Here is a 16517-nt window from a genome sequence, read left to right on the forward strand (position 1 = left end):
ATTTAACAAAGACAACGGGACATTGCATGGCAAGGTCCTAAGTGACAGGTTTATGGACACAGTCATGGGGCTGTAAAGTTTCCTGAGAGCTTAAACCATATTAGTCTTATTTATAGTTAAAATCCAGCACTTTGCATAGCGCCTGGCACTCAATTAATACTTAGGGAATAAAGGGAGGGGAAGTAACACTAGATCTGGTACCAGTGCCACGTGTTACATCTACCTTTAAGATGCGCTCAGTAAGTACTGTCACCGATTAAATTTTATAAGCCACTAGGTACCGGCACTCTACTAGCTTCAGAAACTTCACTATTGGAAATACTAATACACTGCTTATTAAAGACACATATTTCCTGTGTTTCAGTTGCTGCGATCATGTCCAACTCTCTGTGACCCTATGGACTGTAGCCCACCAGGCTCCTTTGTCCATGGGATTTTCTAGGCAGGAATACTGGAGTGGGTTGCTATTTCCTTCTCCAGAGGATCTTCCTGACCCAGGAATCGAACAAACGTCTCCCGCTTAGCAGACGGATTCTTTACTGCAGAGCTACCAGGGAAGCGCATATATTTCCAGAGGTGATATTAAAAGAGAAATAGTTTAAAAATATATTTTATTAAGCAAAAAAACAGATGTAATTTTTAAAATATAAATAAAAGTTTACTTCTAGGTTTCCTTTTATAAAGAATTTGCATTCATATTAAGAAAATACTTGATTTAAGTATTATATTAAATTGTATAATTTTAACATAATTCAAGTGTTGGACATGTATCTAATATCTTAATGATCAATTAACTTTGTGACTAAGAGTGAATATAAATATGTATATTTTATAGACTCTTCAAGTACTCCTTAAGGCATGAAAAAATTTTGTTTAAAAATGTATCATTGTATTTACAAACTTTATGATTTTAGAATAATATAGCCCTAATATTTATATAGATATAAATCCACAAAGGTATTTATGATTATATTTATCTTAAACTGAGGGCTGCACTGCAGCAATTATACTAAAACTAAATATTCTATATGACTTTTTAAAAAATCACATAGAAAGGCAAAAAAAGGTTTCCATTCTAATAAAACATGCAAAATACCTAATACTACACAGTAACATAAGACAAAAGTAAATACTGTGTCAAGTCCCATATCCACCTTTCCAAAACAACAACAAACCATGCTACAGTGTTCTATTTATGTACAAAAAAATTTAAATACCCCTCAAATTTCTTTCCTAGTTCTTTAACTGTTTAGTCTAACTCAAATTTTACATTCCCTGAATTCACAGAAGCCGTAAGATGGATAAATACTTCTCTAAGACAGTAGTTAATATTAGTAGCTAAGCTTTAAAAATCAGTGTTTTAATAAATATAGGTACTAGAGCTCTAGGTTAGATCTAACTGACAAAGTCTTTGGGGATGAAGCCCATGGACCTACAGTTTCACAGAGTTCCCTGGGCAATTCTCATACATACTCAAGGCTGAGAGCCACAAAAAAGAAAGGTTATACAAAGGTGTCTGGAAGCAGAAAATGTTAAAGCTAAATAGGACCATAAGGATCATCTAATCAACTCATTTTCCAAAGTTGTGAATTTGAAGTTGTGAGAAAGTAACTAAATTGTCCAAGATCGCATAGCTAGTAATGCCAGGAGGAGAAACAGGCCTAGGGGCGAGCAGACTAGTCTTCTTCTGCCGCACAAGGCTGCCTTCTCCACTTGGGAGGAAGAAAAAGTACTAACTCTTGACTATACCACAAGCTTAATCAGTATCATCATAAGCATTCAAATAGCAAATTCTCAGGGAAATGTGACTTTTGTAAAACACTCCTTCTTAAACCTCAAATATTTCCTTTGGAAAGAATGGTGATAAAAAGATCTAAAATGAAAAGTTGTTTTAATCTATAAATGAGCTGAATAATTATAAACTGCCTGGAAAAGGCACTCAACAAATGTTTCTCTCCGTCAACAGCATGATCTCCTCCCTTCCTTTTTGATTCTACACCAAGATTATCTCTCCCTAACTCTCAACTATGTCCCTTTTTATATTGTTTCTCCTAACTGGCAACGCCTTTTGACCTCTTCTTCTTCAGCGATGCTAATAAATTTCTTCAGCACTCAATTTAAGATGTGCCTTCTAACGAATCTTCTGAACTAACTTACCCTACTCAAATTACTTGTTTCTTCCCTTATTATTTAAACTGATCATGCTTTTAAACCATATACTTGGTTATACCTCCTTTTGAAGCTCTGCAATTATAATTACTTCCCCCATTGCTTTGTACTTTTCAATCTTCTTCCATAATTAGAACTAAGTATCAATGGGTTAGAATACAAGCTCCCCAAAGACAAGGATATTGGTCTGTTTTGCTTACTGATGGAATGCAAGCACCTAAAACAATGCTACCAGTCCATCTTAAAGGAGATCAGCCCTGGGTGTTCATTGGAAGGACTGATGTTGAAGCTGAAACTCCAATACCTTGGCCACCTGATGCGAAGAGCTGACTCATCTGAAAAGACCCTGATGCTAGGAAAGATTGAGGGCGGGAGGAGAAGGGGACGACAGAGGATGAGATGGTTGGATGGCATCACCGACTCAATGGACATCGGTTTGGGTGGACTCTGGGAGTTGGTGAAGGACAGGGAGGCCTGGCGTGCTGTGGTTCATGGGGTCACAGAGTCAGACACGACTGAGCAACTGAATTGAACTGAAGACAATGCCAGGAATATTAGAAGCTGCTGAAAAAATACTTTCGAGGATTATTTCTCCTTCCATTTATCAGTCTTTCTAACACAAAGACACAGATATGAAACACTAAACTTTTTGGAAAAATGAAGACAGATATGTTTGTACTTTAGAAATTTGCAAATTTTTTTAAAGTTAATAGAGCTGTAACAGATGAAATCAATCCGCTGACTATAGGAAGTCATTAACTTCTTCATTACATAATACTCTGTGATTCAGTGGATACACAATGGCAGCTAACACAGAGAAGATAAAGGCTTTACGTCTTTAAACTCCTAGAGTTTGAAATCCTACCTTTCTATGGTGAAGAACTGCTTAACTTTTCTCTCTTTTAAAACTATGAATTAAGAATAAAGTGAAAGTCGCTCAGTTGTGTCCAAATCTTTGAGACCCCATGGACTGTACAGTCCATGGAATTCTCCAGGCCACAGTACTGGAGTGGGTAGCCTTTCCCTTCTGGAGGAGATCTTCCCAACCCAGGGATAGAATCCAGGTCTCCCGTATAACAGGCGGATTCTTGACCAGCTGAGCCACCAGGGAAGCCCAAGAATACTGGAGTGGGTAGGCTAACCCTTCTCCAGGGGATCTTCCTGACCCAGGATTGAACCAGGGTCTTTAGAACTAACACCCAAAAAAAGATGTCCTTTTCAATATAGGGGACTGGAATGCAAAAGTAGGAAGTCAAGAAACACCTGGAGTAACAGGCAAATTTGGCCTTGGAATACAGAATGAAGCAGGGCAAAGACTAATAGAGTTTTGGCAAGAAAATGCACTGGTCATAACAAACACCCTCTTCCAACAACACAAGAGAAGACTCTACATATGGACATCACCATATGGTCAACACCGAAATCAGATTCATTATACTCTTTGCAGCCAAAGATGGAGAAGTTCTATACAGTCAGCAAAAACAAGACCGGGAGCTGACTGTGGTTCAGACCATGAACTCCTTATTGCCAAATTCAGACTTAAATTGAAGAAAGTAGGGAAAACCACTAGACCATTCAGGTATGACCTAAATCAAATCCCTTATGATTATACAGTGGAAGTGAGAAATAGGTTTAAGGGCCTAGATCTGATAGACAGAGTGCCTGCTGAACAATGGAATGAGGTCCGTAACATTGTACAGGAGACAGGGATCAAGACCATCCCCATGGAAAAGAAATGCAAAAAAGCAAAATGGCTGTCTGGGGAGGACTTACAAATAGCTGTGAAAAGAAGAGAAGCGAAAAGCAAAGGAGAAAAGGAAACATACAAACATCTGAATGCAGAGTTCCAAAGAATAGCAAGAAGAGATAAGAAAGCCTTCTTCAGCGATCAATGCAAAGACATAGAGGAAAACAACAGAATGGGAAAGACTACAGACCTCTTCAAGAAAATCAGAGATACCAAGGGAACATTTCATGCAAAGATGGGCTCAATAAAGGACAGAAATGGTATGGACCTAACAGAAGCAGAAGATATTAAGAAGAGATGGCAAGAATACACAGAAGAACTGTACAAAAAAGATCTGCACGACCCAGATAATCATGATGGTGTGAGCACTCACCTAGAGCCAGACATCCTGGAATGTGAAGTCAAGTGGGCCTTAGAAAGCATCACTACGAACAAAGCTAGTGGAGGTGATGGAATTCCAGTTGAGCTATTCCAAATCCTGAAAGATGATGCTGTGAAAGTGCTGCACTCAATATGCCAGCAAATTGGAAAACTCAGCAGTGGCCACAGGACTGGAAAAGGTCAGTTTTCATTCCAATCCCAAAGAAAGGCAATGCCAAAGAATGCTCAAACTACCACACAATTGCACTCATCTCACACGCTAGTAAAGTAATGCTCAAAATTCTCCAAGCCAGGCTTCAGCAATATGTGAACTGTGAACTTCCTGATGTTCAAGCTACTTTTAGAAAAGGCAGAGGAACCAGAGATCAAATTGCCAACATCTGCTGGATCATAGAAAAAGCAAGAGAGTTCCAGAAAAACATCTATTTCTGCTTGATTGACTATGCCAAAGCCTTTGACTGTGTGGATCACAATAAACTGTGGAAAATTCTGAAAGAGATGGGAATACCAGACCACCTGACCTGCCTCTTGAGAAATCTGTATGCAGGTCAGGAAGCAACAGTTAGAACTGGACATGGAACAACAGACTGGTTCCAAATAGGAAAAGGAGTTCGTCAAGGCTGTATATTGTCACCCTGTTTATTTAACTTATATGCAGAGTACATCATGAGAAACGCTGGACTGGAAGAAACACAAGCTGGAATCAAGATTGCCGGGAGAAATATCAATAACCTCAGATATACAGATGATACCACCCTTATGGCAGGAAGTGAAGACGAACTAAAAAGCCTCTTGATGAAAGTGAAAGTGGAGAGTGAAAAAGTTGGCTTAAAGCTCAACATTCAGAAAAAGAAGATCATGGCATCCGGTCCCATCACTTCATGGGAAATAGATGGGGAAACAGTGAAAACAGTGTCAGACTTTATTTTTCTGGGCTCCAAAATCACTGCAGATGGTGACTGCAGCCATGAAATTAAAAGGCGCTTACTCCTTGGAAGGAAAGTTATGACCAACCTAGACAGCATATTCAAAAGCAGAGACATTACTGTGCCAACAAAGGCCCGTCTAGTCAAGGCTATGGTTTTTCCTGCGGTCATGTATGGATGTGAGAGTTGGACTGTGAAGAAGGCTGAGCACCGAAGAATTGATGCTTTTGAACTGTGGTGCTGAAGAAGACCCTTGCGAGTCCCTTGGACTGCAAGGAGATCCAACCAGTCCATTCTGAAGGAGATTAGCCCTGGGATTTCTTTGGAAGGAATGATGCTGAAGCTGAAACTCCAGTACTTTGGCCACCTCATGCGAAGAGTTGACTCACTGGAAAAGACCCTGATGCTGGGAGGGATTGGGGGCAGGAGGAGAAGGGGACGACAGAGGATGAGATGGCTGGATGGCATCACTGACTTGACGGACATGAGTCTGAGTGAACTCTGGGAGTTGGTGATGGACAGGGAGGCCTGGCGTGCTGCGATTCATGGGGTCGCAAAGAGTCGGACACAATTGAGCGACTGATCTGATCTGATCTGATCTCCTGAATGGCAGGCGGATGCTTTACCAGTTGAAATACCAGGTAAGCTCCTGAATAAAGAACAACCTAATGAAAAAACACTAATTTCTGAATTATTCAGGTTCAAGTTATATAACAGTATATAACTCTTGAAATATATAAATTTAAGAGAGCAATTTTATCTTTTTTTGTTTTAAACAACTTGTTTCATCCTATACATAAGGCTGAAAATACGATTATCCCTTTCTTGAAAAAGTTTTAAAACTAAAATTTTTGAGTCAAGTACATTTAAAAACTATTTTTGATTGTGATAATTTTACAAGTTAGCCTTCCAAATAAACACAGTACAAAATTCTACTCCCCCAAATTACCTGCTTTATAGCATTTTTATGCAATTTAATCAAAATACAAAAATCCGGCTAGCCCATACACAGGACTGTACAAAGAACACATCAATATGGTTAGGCATTCAGTGACAAAACAGAATTGTGAAGGGTCACTATTTTTTTCTCTTCATTTTAAGCCATATATTTCACTACACATATGAAAAGGTAAGAGTGATAATCAAATATATGGCTAATTACATAATCTCAGAGGTCTTAGCTATTGAGCTAGAGCTATTTTTCAATTGTCAAACTATAGGACAATTGAATAAATAGAAAACTCTAAGTAAGTAAATACACTGAGGGAGATTATATTATATAGTGGAATGAATGGGTTTTGGAAACACACTGGGGTTCACATCTCAGGACTCCCATCTCCCAGTTGTTTGATCATAGGCAAAATGTTTAACTTCCCTGAGACTTGGTTTATCTATAAAATGGGCATATTTCTCCCTTGCAGAGTTGTGATGAAGATTTAAAAGGATAATATGTCATTCATTTACTTAAATTCTCTAATGATTCATTATAACTTAGAGAAAAAATTACAAACCCCTTCAAAAATTACCTTCTTACTTTCAAAGAAAGGAATCATGTTTTCTGGTCTCAACATTTCTTAAAATATGCAAGTAGAAATGTTCAATAGGCAGACAAAACATAGGCTTCAAGTCAGAATTCAGGGAAGGGCAGGGCTTCTCTGGTGGATCAGTGGTAAAGAATCCACCTGCAATGTAGGAGATGTGGGTGCAATCCCTGGGTCAGCAAGATCTCCTGGAAAAGGAAATGGCAACCTATGCCAGTTTTCTTGCCTGGGAAATCCCACAGAAAGAGGAGCCCTGGTGAACTACAGTCCATAGGGTCACAGAAAGTTGGATACAACTTAGCAACTAAACCACCACCACCAAAGGGAAGGGTACACAAGAGATAAGCAAAGCTCAGTGTCATCAAGCATTCAAATCACAAATTTATTTAAAGATTACTATCTTTGTAATTTTGATACACCAGTCTTTATTCCTCCTACCTGATATCATTGTCATGAAGTTACTTATTAATCCCTACTCAACAAATATTTTCACAGTAATGAGCTAAAACAATTTTCCAACTACCCTAGAACAAGTAAGCTCCTTACTAACCTCCTCCCTTAGCATGCCATAAGTTTTCTAATAATATATACATGGTAAATGGTACCCCACTCCAGTACTCTTGCCTGGAAAATCCCATGGATGGAGGAGCCTGGTGGGCTGCAGTCCATGGAGTCACGAAGAGTCGGACACGACTGAGCGACTTCATTTTGACTTTTCACTTTTATGCATTGGAGAAAGAAATGGCAACCCACTCCAGTGTTCTTGCCTGGAGAATCCCAGGGACGGGGGAGCCTGGTGGGCTGCTGTCTATGGGGTCACACAGAGTCGGACACAACTGAAGTGACTTAGCAGCAGCAGCTTCTGCTTTAAGTAGACCAAAAACTTTTAGTTTATCTCCTACCTCCAAAGTAATTCTCTATTATTGACCAGACACTAAAATTTAGCACAGTCCCAGATGGCGCAAGTGATAAAGAACTTGCCTGCCAATGCAGGAGACATAAGAGACATTGGTTCTATCCCTGGCGGGAAGATCCCCTGGAGGAGGGCATGGCAATCCACTCCAGTATTCTTGCCTGGAGAATGCCCATGGACAGAGGAGCCTGGCAGGCTACAGTCCATAGGGTTGTAAAAAGTCAGACGCAACTCAAGTGACTAGGTTTGCATGCAAGTGGAATCTGGACTCGGACTCTAGTTACTTCCAGACTCAACCTTAACTAAACACTTCTACTCTTTTTCAGGTTTTTTCCCATGTATTGATGCCACTGTTTCCCCCACCAGAGAGTAAGCTCCCCTAGAGGCAAGAACCACATTACATCATCTATTCTCGTAGCACTTAGCCTACCATGTCCAAAAATATCTATGCCACTTGCATATACACATATTCAATAATTTCTTTGTTTTCCTTTGTCTTAATTGTTTACTTCCCAAAGTTAAATATTTAAAACTAATTTGTAGCCTATCCCAGCTACCATTTACTGAATACTCACTATGCATCACTCTGTATTTTTTTAATCTACAGAATATTATCATATTTTATCAATTCTAAAATATCATAGACTTAATTTTAGAGGTGTTAAGATGTGAAAAATAGTAAATGGTGACTATGAGGTGTCACTGATTAGAAGACATATTCCATTTTCAGAGATCTTAAAATGCAAGAAAAAATGTCCAAGAGAGGGCTTAAAAATTTTGTCCTAATTATTACCTGTTAACCAGGTATTACTCTTACAATCTTCAGTTACAATCTTCAGTAACTGGGGGAGGAATGAATCAGAAGCAAGCTGATTTAACTACTTCCTCTCCATAAAGTAAAATATATACATGTGTAATATGTGTTGATATGCTCAGAAGAATACTTATAAAACTCTCTTACATATATTTACTTTCCCAAACTTTTTATAAAGATAAAGTTCAAAAGATCACTGATAACTCCCATTAAAAGAATCATAGTAATTACTAAAACCTAAAATTTATACTGACAAATTTTAGGCAGATAAATATGCCCAACTTTATTAATGCAATATGTTTTTCTCTCAAAATGGCAACACAGACTTTAGTTTGTTGAGAATACAAAGAGATGAATTAAGTATTTTTCATAGACAAAGTATGTATTACAAATCAATACCAAAGTAATTTGCCAATATACATACAATTAAACATTTAAAGGCATATAGTTTCCAAATGACTGTACATTTTCACCTAACACACTGATATATCTACTGACTGATAAATTTTATATCACACAATAATAGTTCCAGTTAACTCCTTAGATATTTACTCACTTCCACTATTAAATGTTTAAGGTGTCAAATTACATATATTACATTAAATTACATAGAACTTAATTCCAGAATAAAAAGAAAGCACCATATTTTATCCATAAGTATTTGCTAGTAGAATACAAAAGGGAACATGGCAATGTGACATTATATTCAACCTCAACCTAAAGATATCTTAGTAAGGAAGTGAATAAAGAAAAAGCAGACAGAGTGGTAATGGAACCAGTAATAATTTGGTAATGACAATTTATTTCAGGTACTAGATTTTTTTAAGAATTGGTAGGAGCATTTAGAAAAATCTAAACTTAGACTCTTGGTTGAGCCTCAACTACAAGAAAGGACAGACTAAACTCCATTTCTCTCCCCCCCTGTACCCTCCTTCTGCGATAAATACTAACATTTCAAATTATTTTATGTTAAGAAAGAAGTATCACGATTGTAGAATATAAAACAGAAAGAAAGAAGTATGGGGCTATTTTCAATAAATATATACGCATTTGAAGAAGTTATTATTAAATGTCATTTTCTTTTAAGAGTAAAAACAATTGGTAACCAAAGATTAAAAGGTTCAGCAATTTATATTCAACTCAAGACTAGGTTCTAATATGACTTAACTGAAATCGATTTGTAGGTCAGATTCACTCAGTATTATGTACTTCAGATATTTTCAATTTGTTATATTAATTTAAAAAACACTATGAATTAAGAACTAATAAGTATATAAAAATTCTCATCTTACTTCTCCATTTCTTAATGTTGTGATGACTCCTCTTGCTACACCCATTCTAAATAGTGTTTCTGTGGCCTGTGAATTTAAAAGAAAAAAAAAGCAAAGATATATCATCTTTAATCTGTGTTCAGCTGTACATTTCAACACCAAAATGCAAAACACTCAATATTACATTTTTCAGGAACTTCTAAAGAAGCATGAATAAGGTATAATAAGCTTTATGCTGCTGCTAAGTCACTTCAGTCGTGTCCGACTCTGTGCGACCCCATAGATGGCACCCCACTAGGCTCCCCCGTCCCTGGGATTCTCCAGGCAAGAACGCTGGAGTGGGTTGCCATTTCCTTCTCCAATGCATGAAAGTGAAAAGTGAAAGTTAAGTCGCTCAGTTGTGTCCGACTCCTAGCGACCCCATGGACTGCAGCCCACCAAGCCCCTCCATCCATGGGATTTTCCAGGCAAGAGTACTGGAGTGGAGTGCCATTGCCTTCTCCAAATAAAAAAATCATTTTGAGAATATTTTAATGTTATAAAAAGCTCAAACTGCAATGTTTCAAAGGTTATTTTGATCTGCTATTATCATTTCACATCTATAGTTTCAAATTAAAACACTTAAATAACTATAAAACTTAGTTTGGTTAACAAAGATTAAATAAAAACTTAGAACTTGAATTCAATTCAGAAATTACCATTTATTCTGATTGGTATACAAACACCAGTCCAAATCACTAGATTAGTACTGAAATACTGACAGAAAACTAAGTAATTCTGTGATGTCGTGTATTAAATAGCATCTGAAAAGACAATGCTTTCTATACACTAACAATGAACACTCCTAAAAGGAAACTAAGAATTTGTTTATAACAGTATCAAAAAAATTTTTAAAGACATAGGAATAAATTTAACCAAAGAAGCAGAAGACTTATTCACTGAAAACTAAAAAACACTGCCCAGAGAGCTAAAAATATAAATAAATGGAAAGACAACCTGTGTTCATCAATTAAAAGACATAATATTGTTAAGATATCAATACTATACAAAATGACCTATAGAGTCAATGTTATTCCTATCAAAATTCCAATGATTTCTTTACATAAATACAAAAATCCATCCTAAAATTCACATGCAACCCCAAAGACCCCAACAGCCAAAATAATTTTGAAAAAGAGGAGCAAAGCTGGAGGACTCACACCTTCCGATTTCAAAACTTACTTTAAAGCTACAGTAATCATACAGATATGTATAGGCCAATGAAATAGAAGCGAGAAACTGAAAACAAACTTTATAAACAGTCTAATGATGTTCAAGAAAAGTACTGAGACCATTCAATGGAGAAAGGACAGTCTTTTTAGCAAATGGTACTGGGAGAACTGGACAAACACTACTAAATTTGTGAATTCAGCACAACATGAACATAATTTCAATCCATAACTCAGAGAGAATTAAAATAGGCCACTAATAGGGAGGAAGAAGGGTTATCCATACACACAAACAAAAAACAAGCGATAAATGAATGACTTTGCTATGAGAGATTTTTACAAACGCATACACAACTAGATGTTGAAAGATTTACAGACATTTTTATTAAAAGAAAAAATTTACCAATAGTACATTGTAATTTTTTTCCATTCTTAATCATATGTACACTAAATTACATCTTCCATCTTCCTGTTTCTTTTGAAAACCTTATTTAATCTAGTGATGTGATTAACAGGCCTCATCCAGGTCAGGTTAGTTACTGTATATATTTGAGAAGCAAAAGGAGAAAGGCAGAGGCAGCAAGCACTTGGGATAAAATACACAACTTCTCCCCTAAACCACATCAAACTTCTTTACTCTTTTGTGACTCACAAACCTGAGGCAGTTTGAAGATTTAATTATCCTTTTGCACTTTCTCCAATAGAGAAAGAACACTAAATTCAATCTTTTGTTTCCAACTAAATTGATTTATTTCCTGAGCTCTTCCCACCAACATTGTTAAGAACGTCTCATTCTGATAGCTCTCTGTCAATTCAGCTCAACTTCCTTTGATTCTATAGGAAAGCACTGGAGTGGACAACATTCTTTTGACCTCTACTAAAGAGACTGCGTTTAATTTACTTGTACCCAAACAATGACTAACAAGTGTCCGAAACAATGAGATACAGGGCTAATTCTCAGCACCTGTAAATTTACCACTAACAAATTCTTCATTGAAATTTCCCTCTCTTCGAGTTTTGATTAATACTAAAATTAATTAAAATGATTAATACTAAAAACATTCATTAAACATTTGTCAGTGGCAGAGAGAAAAAACATCTATAGGCTCTCCGTTAAAAATAGGTTTGCAAAAGAGACTGCTTTTAGGAAACGTGTTGGATAAAGCAACACAGGGACATGAAATCTAGACGGAAGAAATGCAAAGTTGAAGAATGGATCCTTGTGTTTGGGTATGTGGGTATACGTGTGTATGTGTGTGTGTGCATGTGTGTGCACGTGCACAAGCCAAAGAAAGATCCAGAAGGATCTTTTCTAATATTCTGTCATGCACATATACCATTTGCTAACAGTAAAAGGAAAAAGGGAAAAGTAAAAGTAACAATTTTTATACACTAGAAGATAAACTAGATTTAAAACAGAATTTTGGAACAGTGTAAAATATTATAGGACAAGCAATACTACACTGAATGGCTCCCAATGTGAAAATAATCAAAATTCAACAAAGACTCATGTTCTTATAGTCCAATGCATTTTAATTCATTTTATCAACACAAAGTAAGTCATCTTAACAAGAAATATATACTTAATAGGCTTCGCTTTGAAAATCATCATATTATAGAAAGACTTCAATGGTTAAATTAATGTGCAGTTTATACATATAAATACAAAAGCTGTATTTAGCATATATTTATTTCCTATATTTACTTCCTATTAGTCAAGCAACTAGAATTCTAGTTATCTTATTCCCAGTATTTACTATCTTGGTAAGCTGCAGACAGGTTGCCAAGATAGTAAATAAGACCTCTATAAAAAGGTGACAGCCAATATCAGCCTGTTTTCCTGTGTTGGTTAGTGGTTATGTTAATGTATGTGAAAAGCTCAGTAAAGAGCTACATAAAGGTAAAATAGTGAATCCAGGGTCTACTTTAGGACTTCGTGAAATGAAAAGATGTTTGATAAAACACTCATTTTTATGTATTTCCAGGGCCTTAAAAAAAAAAACATAACATAAAGATTAAGAAAGCAGGTTTTAGAAACAGGCTGTTCAGTTCAAAATCTAGCTTTGCTATTTGTAAGATGTGTGATACAAACAAGCAATTTATTTCTTTGAGTGCAACTTCATGATTAACAAAATCAGGATAACAACAGTATGGAACTCAAGGAAAATTATAAGTGTTCAATAGGTGATTTTATTACTATTAATATCCTAAAGGAAATACAAAATTCCAATTCTGCCTTAAAAAGTGGTCATAATTTACAGTTAAAAATACAACTAAAAACTACATCAGATGGGAATTAAAAATGTACTGTATAAAACAGTAAACCACAATTAGCACATTATGCCATATGGCTATTTATTTATACTAACATTCTTGACAAGACAACAGGAAATAAAGAAAACTTACATTATTTCAAAAAGATTAATTTAGCAAAAGAAATAATATGCAATAGTCATTCCCCAGCTGTTTATCCTGGCTACAGAAGAAAAAGAGATTTAAATACTGAAGCTTTTAAGCACCAGCTGCTTTCCTTCTTTATGATGATAAAAATATAAAGTGAAAAATAGGAAAACTGAGCATTAGTTATCTCAGTTCAGTTCAGTTCAGAAGCTCAGTCATGTCCAACTCTTTGCGACCCCATGGACCACAGCACCCCAGGCCTCCCTGTCTACCACCAACTCCCAGAGTCCACCCAAACTCATGTCCATTGAGTTGATGATGCCATCCAACCTCTCATCCTTTGTCGTCCCATTCTCCCCCTGCCTTCAATCTTTCCCAGCATCAGGGTCTTTTCCAATAAGTCAGTTCTTTGCATCAGGCAGCCAAAGTACTGGAGTTTCAGCTTGAGCATCAGTCCTTCCATTGAATATCCAGGACTGATTTCCTTTAGGATTGACTGGCTGGATCTCCTTGCAGTCCGATGGACTCTCAAGAGTCTTATCCAACACCACAGTTCAAAAGCATCAATTCTTCAGTGCTCAGCTTTCTCTATAGCTCAACTCTCACATCCATACATGACTACTGGAAAAACCAGAACTTTGACTAGATGGACCTTTATTGGCAAAGTAATGTCTCTGCTTTTTAATATGCTGTCTAGGCTGGTCATAACTATCCTTTCAAGGACCAAGAATCTTCTAATTTCATGGCTGCAATCACCATCTACAGTGATTTTGGAGCCCCCAAAAATAAAGTCAGCCACTAGTTCCACTGGTTGACCCATCTATTTGCCATGAAGTGATGGGACCGGGTGCCATGATCTTAGTTTTCTGAATGTTGAGCTTTAAGCCAACTTTTTCACTCTCCTCTTTCACTTTCATCAAGAAGCTCTTTAGTTCTTCTTCACTTTCTGCCGTAAGGGCAGTGTCATCTGCATATCTGAGGTTATTGATATTTCTCCTGGCAATCCTGATTCCAGCTTGTGCTTCATCCAGTCTGGCATTTCACATGATATACTCTGCATGAAAGTTCAATAAGCAGGGTGACAATACATAGCCTTGATGTACTCCTTTCCCGATTTGGAACCAGTCTGTTGTTCCATGTCCAGTTCTAACTGTTGCTTCCTGACCTGCATACAGATTCCTCAATAAGCTACAACGGAAGCCCAAGAATACTGGAGTGGGTAGTCTATCCCTTCTCCAGTGAATCTTCCCTATCAGGCATTGAACGGGGGTCTCCTGCATTGCAGGCAGATTCTTTACCAACTGAGCTATGAGGGAAGCCCTATTAGCTATCTGCTCCTAACTAAAGAATCACAGCATGACAAAAATCTAGTCATATACCTTCAAAATACACAAAGGCATTAGCTTAGCAACCAAGACCTTTATGAAGTCCCCAAACCTTTCTCATACTCTTCCCTCCAGGCAGCTGCCTACAGCCCACCGCTTTCTGGCTCACAAATTACAGTTCATAACCTCAGGGCCCTTGCACTGCAGCAGCTACAGTCCAGGGAGCAAAAGCTCTGACAGGAACTCTGTCTGTCTAGCCAGGAAATAGGGAAGAGGGGCTCGAGTCAAGCAGAGAATGTGTAGGGAATTAATTTCTAGCTTGGTGGGGCAGGGGCAGGGGTGGACAGGAGGTATCTTCTTTTTTCCTCTTGACTCTGCCCCCAAGGACAGGTCCCAATTATACGATGAAGCAGCACCAGTGCAGGTAGTTAAAGCTACAAAATCAACTCTGTTTTTCTAGGCAAGGCTTATGGAAAGGGGACACTTGTAGTCCAAAGAAGAGAGGAAGAATCCTCACTATTTTTTTTTTCCACTCTTTTTTTCTATTCATTTTCTCCCAACAGCAGACCCTGGTCAGTGAGTGCAGCTGAGACAGCAGAGCAGACAGCTAGAGCTCTGAGAGCAATCTGTCTTTCTGGCCAGAGGACCATGAAGAGGAGACCCAGTGAAGCAGAAACTAAAGAGGTAATCCCAGAAAGAAGAGCTACAAAAGGGAATCCCTTAATCAAATCTGTGTTTGAAGTAGCAAAAATACAGAGCTCACTCCCCATCAGCTGATGCATGGAACAGACCTAAGTAGCAAAGCAAAGGCTTTGAGGGGAAAACTACAATTAAAACTACCACCCAATTCTTCGCACAGCCCATGAGGGGCACAGAGCCAGGACAGCCACAAAGCAGCACAAGAACTAATATTGGAACTAACTAACAAAGCAACTAACATTGGAACTCCTGCCCACTGGAGATGAGACAGAACTTGCAGTCTAAATCTAACAGGTGACTGCTAACTACCAAAGTAAAAAATAATGATTAACAAATAAATAAAAATAAAAATGGCATTGAAACAGGTATATTATCATATGTGAAACGAAGCGTCAGTCCAGGTTCGATGTATGATACAGAGTGCTCGGGGCTGGGGCACTGGGATGATCCAGAGGGATGGGATGGGGAGGGGGACTCAGGATGGGGAACACATGTACACGCATGGCGGATTCATGTAAATGTATGGCAAAACCAATACAATATTGTAAAGTAATTAGCCTCCAATTAAAAAATAAATTTATATTAAAAAATAAAATAAAAATAAATGTTTAAAAAATTATCACTCTCTAGAGCATTTTAACACAACCCAGAATCTCACAGCATTATATTCAAAATACCCAGAAGCAATCCAAAATTACTCAACCTGCAAAATACAAAAATCTTGACCCCTTCTCAAAAACAATCAGATGCTGAAATTACCAGAAAGGACTAGGAAAGAAGCTATAATAACCGTGTTTCATGAGGTAAGGTTAAACACACTTGAAATGGATGGAAAGAGAAGTTCTCAGCAGAGAAACGGAAATTGAAAATAAATGGAATTATTGGAACTGAAAAATAAAATATCTGAAATAAATTTAGTAGATGGGAACTCAAGAGCAGAATGAAGATGAAAGAGGAAAGAATCAGTGAACTTGATGATAAACAGATAAAAATAATCCATTCTACAGAACAAAAAGAAAAGATTGAAAACAAAAACTGAGCAGAGCCCACACACTTCCAGGAGAATAACCAAAGATGTACTATTTCTGGTATCAAGACCTCAGTTCAGTTCAGTTCAGTCACT

The 16517-nt window shown here is 37.4% G+C and overlaps 1 protein-coding gene across 2 annotated transcripts in view; it reads right to left on the reverse strand.

Moving 5' to 3' along the window:
- TMEM135 (transmembrane protein 135) overlaps positions 1-16517 on the reverse strand; it is a 327021-nt gene that overhangs the window by 144730 nt on the left and 165774 nt on the right. The window contains exon 5 of one of the 2 annotated variants that reach the window (XM_070782657.1): positions 9784-9849. The exons of the other annotated variant lie outside the window; for it this stretch is intronic. Within the exon in view, the coding sequence (XP_070638758.1) occupies positions 9784-9849 (66 nt within the window). The remainder of the gene's footprint in view (positions 1-9783; positions 9850-16517) is intronic. 2 annotated transcript variants of the gene reach the window in all.

Source organism: Bos indicus, chromosome 29 (genome assembly GCF_029378745.1).
Source record: "Bos indicus isolate NIAB-ARS_2022 breed Sahiwal x Tharparkar chromosome 29, NIAB-ARS_B.indTharparkar_mat_pri_1.0, whole genome shotgun sequence".
Classification (NCBI taxonomy): domain Eukaryota; kingdom Metazoa; phylum Chordata; class Mammalia; order Artiodactyla; family Bovidae; genus Bos; species Bos indicus.